The sequence below is a fragment of the Branchiostoma floridae genome, chromosome 18 (assembly GCF_000003815.2).
Source record: "Branchiostoma floridae strain S238N-H82 chromosome 18, Bfl_VNyyK, whole genome shotgun sequence".
In the NCBI taxonomy this organism is placed as follows: Eukaryota; Metazoa; Chordata; class Leptocardii; order Amphioxiformes; family Branchiostomatidae; genus Branchiostoma; species Branchiostoma floridae.
In genome coordinates this window covers 2,360,618-2,370,059 of record NC_049996.1, presented here as the reverse complement: position 1 = coordinate 2,370,059, position 9,442 = coordinate 2,360,618, and the positions used below count along the sequence as shown (strand labels likewise).

General features: G+C 37.6%; 1 protein-coding gene across 2 annotated transcripts in view; it reads right to left on the bottom strand.

The window, feature by feature from the left end:
• The window catches only part of LOC118405379 (dnaJ homolog subfamily C member 10-like), a 90,921-nt gene that overhangs the window by 37,773 nt on the left and 43,706 nt on the right, over window positions 1-9,442 (bottom strand). For both annotated transcript variants that reach the window (XM_035804861.1, XM_035804862.1), the window contains exon 3: window positions 9,157-9,325. In XM_035804861.1, coding sequence (XP_035660754.1) covers window positions 9,157-9,325 — 169 coding nt within the window. The remainder of the gene's footprint in view (window positions 1-9,156; window positions 9,326-9,442) is intronic.

Genomic DNA, 9,442 nt, shown 5'->3' with positions numbered 1-9,442 from the left:
AACTAATTGGAATATTATTCGGTCAAGACTCTGCTACCAGTTGAGCTATGGGACCTTCTGTTAGATTTGGTAGTACTAGTAGCACTGTAATTTTTCTAAGAAACCTGTTCTGTTTTCAGTGATGGCTCTGTTACAAGACAATGTAGATATAGGCATACAAACATACTGGCAAACAGGCATTTTTGGAATGGTCATGCATATATCCTGCAGTCTTGTTACAAAGAAAGATGTCTTAGATCCTTTTCAACCGTTGGTTCTGTAACAACCTGTTTGAAAATAAAATGTCTTTAAAATCGTGCAACTAACTTATGGCATATGTCTATTGTCACTCAGCATGGCAAATGTGATTGCACTGTATTAAAATATTGCACTGGAGATTTTAGTACCCTTTTCAAATATCATACAGTAACATTTTTTTCAGTATTCCCTAAGATGGGTTTTACATTTGTCAGTTGAGATTATTTCTTTTAGGAATGTAGCAGTAATTGGACTTCCCAAGATGTAATACATATCGATGTTTTTCACCAGAAATACCTCCCTAAAGGCCTATACTACTGTTGAGAAAGATCAAACTGCTCCATAATCAAGATACATTTATTCCTTACGGAAATGCAACTAGGTGTAAATAATGGGAATGACCCGGACAGGCAAAACAAAGTTCTTGTCCTCTATGAAGATGTTTTGTTAAACTTTGAAATGTTCAGTCCTCAATACTTTGGACATTTCTTGTAAACATGTAATTCAAGAAACTAGTCTGTAACAATAAAATTTCAGTTAGTCTTTTTTAAATTTTACCAAGAACATACACAATGTTTAAGAAGATAACTAAATTTTCTATGGGTTACTTAACAATATCATGACCTCAATTAATGACATGTTTTGATACAGTGCAAATTTTAAAGGCAACTTGGGCTTAAGGCCCTGGAATAATTGAACTTTTTTTTTTGAAGCTTAATTTTTATTCTAATCAAGTTTCATTTTGATAATATCATAACTACATATTGGTCCCATAACCTGTCAGATTGCAGACAGACCTTACATAAGGCCACACCGATTTAATTTCTTGGTTCACGGATTCGCTCGCTCCTATTTTTTGGGAAAAAAAATAAAAATAAAAATTACCACTCAGCAAGTTTTCACCATTAATGAAACCATTCACCAACTTTCTGGTGTAGCAAATTGGCCTTTATATTATAAGCTCCTTAAAGTGTGGGTACAGGTGCTGTTACTGTACAAAAATAGTGTTTTTGTACTTTATTCAAGCTGAAAACTTTTTTCTTTATGTTTTGGATTAGCCGTTACCTTTACCCCAACCATTTTACAATTTTTATTTTTATTTTTATTTCGCCCTCTCGCTTGGTGTGGCCTTACGTAATAATGAAATTGCATCATACACGGTGGTATTTTGATCCCCCCAAAATGTCATAAGCCAGACTTTTATGAAGGTTAATCTAATGCCAGTTTGTAATTTGCGAAAATAATGTCATTAGATCCTATTGAGTTAATGTTACGGTTGAAGGTTGCACGTTGAACATGGTTTGACTGCTAATGATTTTTGAATAGTATATTCTATACTTCCAGGTCTCATTTTGTGAATTCTTAAAGTCCAAGATTACTGAATATAATGAGATTGAGCTGAGCAATGTTCAGTGAGAAACAGGAACACTTACAACCTTTCCTTCATACTACGAGAAAAACTTCCTTCTATTTATAATTGTTAGTTATCTAATAAAACATTCTAATCCCCCTTTTGTACCCTTGAAGTATTTCTAACATTTCCAGTTCAGTTTTTCTCCACAACTAACAGTCTAGTTGAACTATTCATTTGGTATGAAACCTCACTTCACTTATACCATTGCCAAGGGTTAAAAAAAATTTTTTTTTTCATCTTCATACATTAATGCTGGTACCGGTGCAGCAGTTCGATATCTCATTATCTTGCCATGCTAATTAATAATACTTGTGAATTTAAAGTGATAGATATAGCAGAGTATATTGTGGTATAGTGTTGGGCCACCTATAGTGACTTTTTTGGACCTACAGGGGCCGATTTTTTTTTTAGACTTTGAAAGAGAATAACTCAAGAAGAGGTTAATGAATAATCACGATTTCTTAATATGTTTTAAACTTACAACAGTCTTAGAAGTTCGAACAACTTTCATACAGAGTGTCTTTATCATCAGTAGTCTCAAGACATTTGCCATTTAAGCTTTATTGCATTATTCACACAGAGTTAGGAACGGGGGAGGATCAATTAGCCAACTTATCCTTGAACGTCTTTAAAATATACATGACAACACCACCGGAACAGGTCTGGTTTCAATCTTTATGGCTGCAATGGGAGTGAGTTGTCATGCTGAATGATAATGTGGCTATCGTCTGACAAGTTGGCACCTGGGGTAACGGCATTTTCTTACTGCCTCAGGGTATGATTAAACTTTTATACAACCGCAACAGTAAAACTGTCAGGCCCCATTTTACATGTAGTTGGCTCTATGCCACCGATCGTCTGCCTTTCAGTTAGTTATGTTTTCAGATGGGATTGAAATTGTTTCTGCTCATGTATTTTCTGTCTCTTTCTTCTTCTTCTTTTGTCATTAACCAATCAGAGCTTAGAACTGCTGGTGATTGACATTCAGCATATTAGCTGTTACAGAAAATGTGAACGAAATATTAGCTGTTATACATGTATATGGTGTTACAGCAAATATGAACAATTATAGGTTTCTGGTCTGCGATTTTCTATATTGGTTTCTACAAGGCAAATTCAATGTAGCCTTGGAGGGAAACATCTTGCATTTACTCAAAAATGTTGCCTTTCTAGTTACATACATTCAATAGAGTCATGCATCTTTAAATTCTGTAGACAGCTTGTCAGTGAGCAAGAAATGTAATATGCCAAGTCTTTTGGCTCCCTGTTCTAAAACTTTCTAGACTGTCTAATTTTGTGCTCTAGTAGCCAAAACACATCAAATCATGCAGAAAACGTTTGAAAGCTCTTTCGGATTCCCTTGTCATCTAACATTCATGCACAAAAGGTTGACCTGCTTGATGAAACATTGCTCTAATTAGTTTGAAATGATTGACTTTTACTATTATAGCCATCTCCTCAAGTGTAATTCATGTCTAGACTTAAGATGAAGTTGTCTACACCAGGATGATTATAGGCTAGTCTTACTGGCACCAAAAACTGAACAATGTTATGAGATACTCTTAAATACATCGCAGGTTTGAAAAGATAATAGTCACATGTATTTTTGAGGCCCTAGGCACAGTTGGTTATTATCCACTGTGACTAGGGCACAGTATTGAAAGGTGGAGCCCATCCCTCTCCTTCCATTGCCTTTTACCTCCCCAACCACAACCCATTTTTACACCTGGGTGGAGTGAGGAAAGTTGATGGAAGTACCCTTGCAAAAGTGGTGTGTAATGCTGGATTACTGCTGCATTGATGCTGGTTGGATATAGTCGCATGCTGCACTATTCTATTCATTCAAGGCTTTGCTGGGCTTGACAGTTTATAACAATTGTAAAATTACCATGTCAGTTGGCACCAATGTTGCACTACAGCAGCATATCAAACTCCTGAGTATTAGTGTCACATTACAGACTATTTTTGCAAGGGTACCTTTCCCAAGGACACAATGTCTTGCCAGGAATGCCAGAAATATATTGACAATTTGATACATTCAAGTCTATCATGTACAAATTATGATAAATTGGTGCTGTATTCACATGTCACCCTTGTTACACAGTTGAAAATATTATGGCTCCAACATTTTAAACATTGATCATTTCATACTTCTTGCAAACTAATGCTAGCTTTTAACATACTGACCATGAGCCTAATCATATTAAAACAGAAGTTTTGTCTTTAACAACTAACAAAATACAACTTACAAGTCATTCCATAGGTCATGTATCAGACTATGGTGTGATACATGTAGTTTGGAAAATTTATACTGACAATACTCTCAGGCACGATCTAGACACGTTTTTTCCCGATATCGGCGAGCCAACAACCTCTCGCCAACAGCTTTTTTTCAGCGTCTAGATGGAACTGCAATATCGCCATAAAGATATCTAGAAAACTTCTCCCGAAAGGTCCGGACCATTCGTAGATAGCTTAGCAGAGGTCCCCGACAGCTTCCGCGCGCGTGTAGATGTGTCCTGACTTCGGGAATACAACGCGGGCTCATTACGCTATATAGCTGTTTATGACTGCAAGCGCCACGGGTGTCCTGCGGCCAACGTTCCAGATGCCTCCCGACACATCCACAGATATCATTAAAAACTGTGTATAGATTGGGCCTCAGTCTGTGTGTGATACATAACTCTTACACTTAATAGTCATGGACGTGTTCATAATCTCAATGTCCTGACTGTTTGCCTACTTGAATACATCAATTCTGAATCTTAATTGCATAGTACATGTAGCACTGGGAAAATGCCAACTTGTGTGAAGTGCTAGTTCAGGACTTAGATTGGAAGCACTAGCTGCATCTTTAAATGAAAGGTTTCGGCTCTGTCTGACTGGTGTGCATTCAAACATTTATTGAGCTGTGAGGCGGAATCTTTAGTTCAGTATGCTGTAGGCATGACTCTTCTAAGACATGAGAAAAACAGATTACATCACCTCTAGACTAAAGCTAAGGACTGCAAGAACTATTCTAAGATACATTTTTATCTAGAAAAATAACTGCAACAAAGACTGTTTGCATGTTTGTACTGCATACCATCTAAACTGCCTCATGGTTCATACAGTTACATTACACTAGATTTGTACAAGCTGTATATCTGGAAAGATTTATATGTATTTGATCCAACCATTTAAGTATGGTCTATCTCCTACCCCTTTCAATAAGTGTGGTGGGTTCTTTATCAAGCTAGAGGTATGGCTCTCACTGACTGTCCTATCCATGGGACTCATTTTAACCGAGTGAAGTAGGGAAATGGGTGAAGTGCATTTCCAAACAGCACAACGTTGAGGCATGTCAAAGATTCAAACTCCACTGGTTCTTAGTCAACAACCCTTAAGCCACAAGGTCACCTTGCCACCATTGCAAATCATCCTGTTATGGTCTCTACCATCTGTATGTCTACCATTTGTCATCATCAAAGTCTTTTATGTCTGTTGAGCACCTATGAGTATTAGACCAGTACAACAAGAACAGCTCGACTATTGCAGGAATGCCACAGTTTTCACAAATTCTGTTTGGCACGGTTCATGATTTTTACACCTTCTGTTGAAGTTCTTTGTCACCATGACATTTTCACGTTTTTTGGTACATTGGGGAAGCTTACATGTACAATGCCTCCAGGAGGTACAATTCTGGGTGAGGTTCTCCCCATCAGTTCTGGTGTTGAATACTCTCAATCTCAGGTCATGTTTGTGAATGTCAGAACTTTGGACAACCCTGTTGTGTTTGCCATCTGTAAGCTCACCATACAAAACTTTACTGGGGGATACAAGAGTAGACAATGCTGGACATGTGGCCAATGTTGTGCCAGAATTGAATACAGGCTAATGTGATGCCACATCTTTTGAGTATGTCTAAGTTTGGAACTTAAGAATATTATTGAAGGGAATGTCCCTGTAGCTCAACTGGTAGCTCCTGGTTCTAATAAGTTGGTACCTGGGAGATCCCTCTTCAAATTCAATCTTGGGTAGGCATCTCGGTTGGGACTGCACCAATCTTTCAGAAGGGACGGTACCATATATCTGTCACTATGTACATTTTGTAATACAAGGGTCTGAACGAAACGCATGAATGAATGTCATCAGAGACAGACTTAACAATCAAAAGTCATGCAAATGCCAAAAAGCAGTTACTCAAGCAACTGGATATGATTTTGGAAACGGTCAGACGTTTCAGATAACATCCACTAGTGACAATAAAGAGATCTCTTGGAGAGCTGGTTAACATGCAAACATTTCAAAAGAACATTAAATTTACAAGTACACAGAATAGCTTCCTGCTTGATTGCTCATGAATTAAAGAAATTACAACATCATCTCATATTTATGACACTCCTGATGTGCCTTTTACACCTAATTGCTTGGAATATAGACTGGGTAGTAAAAACAGTACATAAAAATCATGAACGGTTTTGGAACGTTGTCAAAATCCATGGCTCTCTCTCTTGGCTATATAGTCCATCTGCAAGCAATCATTGAATCAGGAAACCAGGACATTGTTTTCTCCACATGGCTGGGCCAGATTGAGTGGTGCTGAGAAGAATCAAGTGATTTTTATAGTCTGAGCTATAAAAGTAAAGCAGTCTTGCTAGAGATATCAAGTTGTCTATAACTAAGGAACATAAACTTTTGTTGAGAATATTATCTGGCTAGAAGACTGTGACTGTAGAGAGTGAAATACAGTCATAGCCAGTTACGGAGAATGCATTTGCAAGTCAAAAGCTGTCGTGAAATGCAAAATACTTTGCAAAGAAAGTCTGAATTGTAACTAAAACACTCCAGTAACTTTTCCTTTCAAATTGCATTTAATTTATATCTTTATTTGACATTTCCAATACCAATACAGTGACTGCAGAATAATTGTGATTCATGTGTGCTGTGAGCTCTCTATTGCAAAAACATCCCACTGAGAAAAATTCTTTCCTTCTTCTGTGTCCTTTCTGTATTGGCATTCAACTGCAAACTCAAGGCTATTTCAAACTTGATTCTTGTCAATACTGTAAGTAGTGTGAAATTGAATGCAGCAAAGTTAAGCTGAATCTAAAATACTTTGCTGAAGTACTTGCAAAATTCAGAGAACAGTTTCAGCGGGTCATTCACTCTCCACACAATCCATTTAAATTGGAACGGCAGTGGATGCGGTTACGCATATTTACCTCACGATTGATATATATGTGACCTTGGCTGGCCTAAGACATCTAACGATCCCTGTGGGAATTCCCTATACCCTGAGACTTGTAGAGAAGGCCTTGGGATACGTTATCAAATCTTCTAGGCCTTGATCAGTGTTTTAGAGCAAGATTGATTCCAGGGCTTGATTTGGAATGAACAAATAGCCTTGTAAGGGAAAATTTTTATACCTTCGGGCAGTGCAGTATACTGAGCAATACTTCAACCTTCTCCCTATTGGCTTACTTGTAAGTTTAGCATAACTTCAGCAATGGGTTTGCATAAAATGGGCAAGACTGAACTTTTGTTGAAACTTCAGCACTTTCTGGAAGTATGAAGATTTGGAATTGAAAAATTGGGATCACAAAATATTTTGCTACAATGTGCAAAGTTTAACATATAAATGTTGTATAGTGAATATAAGATAAAAAATGCATGCTGTATGAGAAGACTGCTTGCCATGCCATTTTGAGAATAACGGTCCACAACATACATGACATATGTACATGACGTACACAAAAGTATCAAGATGCTTGGAATCTCAGAACTGTACATAAGATACATTATGTATTATCAAAGTCTGGCTGTATAAGTCAGGCATTCTATCACACCATCTTATATAACACTTAGGAGAATCTAAATCCTGATGAAATATGCTTCCCGTGTTGATGTCCTCGACTGAACGACGATGACGATGAAATAGATAAGTCTTGGGTCCATCTCACGCAATGTTGCCATTAGGTTTTCAGATAACATGAGAAGAGTCACGGTTAGACGTACAGATAAGACAGATTTGCTCTTAAAAGAGCCTTTACTGACTCTTCACACAATCACTATGCAAAATCTGATCTCTAAGTCTAAGCACATAAAAAGCATACATAAAACATAACTTCACAAAACAAAATGTATCTACTTTACACATAATGGTCATGCTTTAAGGTTGTACTTCATGTGGTGAAATCATGTAGCTGTGGCTTTACACAGCAGATCTTTATTGATGCGGCCACACCAATTTTATTTGTTGTTTCTCGGATTTCCCGACCCTACTTTTCCGATTTGCCAAAAAAAAAAAATTCAAATTGATGGCCACACCTTGTGTTGACATAGGTTCACTGCCTCTCCTTCCTCAAATCAACTATGGGCCTCAAATTCCAGTAGCTGTACGTGCCTATTTTGGACAGTACATTTATCATTTTTCTTAAAACTTAGGACTTTGCTACCAGGGACCCCCTAAATGTTGAAACTTTAGGTTTTCTTGTCCGATCTCTCTTACCCTTGACTTTTTGAAAAGTTCCTTTTTATTTTTTTCTCTCTACCGACCGACCCAATTTTTTTCTGAAAAAATCAGAGAAACAACAAGAAATTGGTGTGGCCTACACATCAATGGGTTGAAAGAGCTTTGAGCAAGCTGTGAGTACATTAAGAAGCTAGCGCAACTCATGACCCAACAACCACAAATGTGGCCTCTTGCTACTTTTCCTATGTCAAACCTCATTGGGTCCATTTCTCATTATGCTAGTCTGTGTTCCCTATGTGTCACTTCTCTAATCTCTACAATCTTTATTTATTGTTCTGGGTGAGGATGTAAAAGCATTTGTCCCTTGGAGTGTGAAATAAACAAGATTCATCTTTCCTCCTGGTTAAACAGTAAATTGGCACTCTGTGATAAATCACTCAGTGCTTCAGGGCCGTCTAGGGCTTTAACTTTTTTTCCGTCCCATTCCTTGCTTGGGAGTCCATTTTTGATTTTTGTTGTTAAATCTGTCATTTCACAAAGTACTCCTTTCCAAGGAGCCGTCATCATTGTACTGTAGACTACAATGTACATTTGGTATTTAACCAGCACAGCTACCATACGAGATATGCAACAAGGAAGAACTTTAGAGCTGAGAAACCAAAGTCTTAAGAAATCCTTCACATACAGAGCAACATCCGAATGGAACCAACTTTCACAAGAGTTGCAAACTGTGAGCACGTCCAAGAATTTCAGACAGCAGCTAGTGAAACACATGCAAAACTTAGCTAATGACACATGAGGGACTTGATAATTTTGATAAAGCACATGCGTTTGTTTGATGATATGTGTCCAAGTATTATGTGTATTACTCCTGGAAGAGTAGTTGTTGCAATGATATGTCAAGAACTAAAGGAGTCAATGAACAATAAACAATTTTAAGCTTGCAAAACTAAAGTTTTGGAAAAGAAAAGGCAAGAAAGAAGAAAAGAGTTATTGATCAACATACTTCTACTAGCAATACTTCTTGCATATGAAAACTTTTAGAACTCACCAAACTCTTGATTATAGTAGCTCCAGCTCTCGTAGCGCCCTCCTCCGTGGAAGTCGTCTTTGAGACCCTCCTCGCCGTACAGGTCATACTTCTTCCGCAGTTCCTCGTCCTTTAAGACCTCGTAGGCCTTATTGATGGTGACAAACTTGCTGTGTGCATCTGGGTCATCCTGGAACACATTAATGCAGAAAGGTCAGGTTTCAGGGTCAGTGCTTTAGATATACATTATATTATGATGGCTATTCCATGTACACTGTAATCAGCCTAAGAGGAAAAATACAAATTG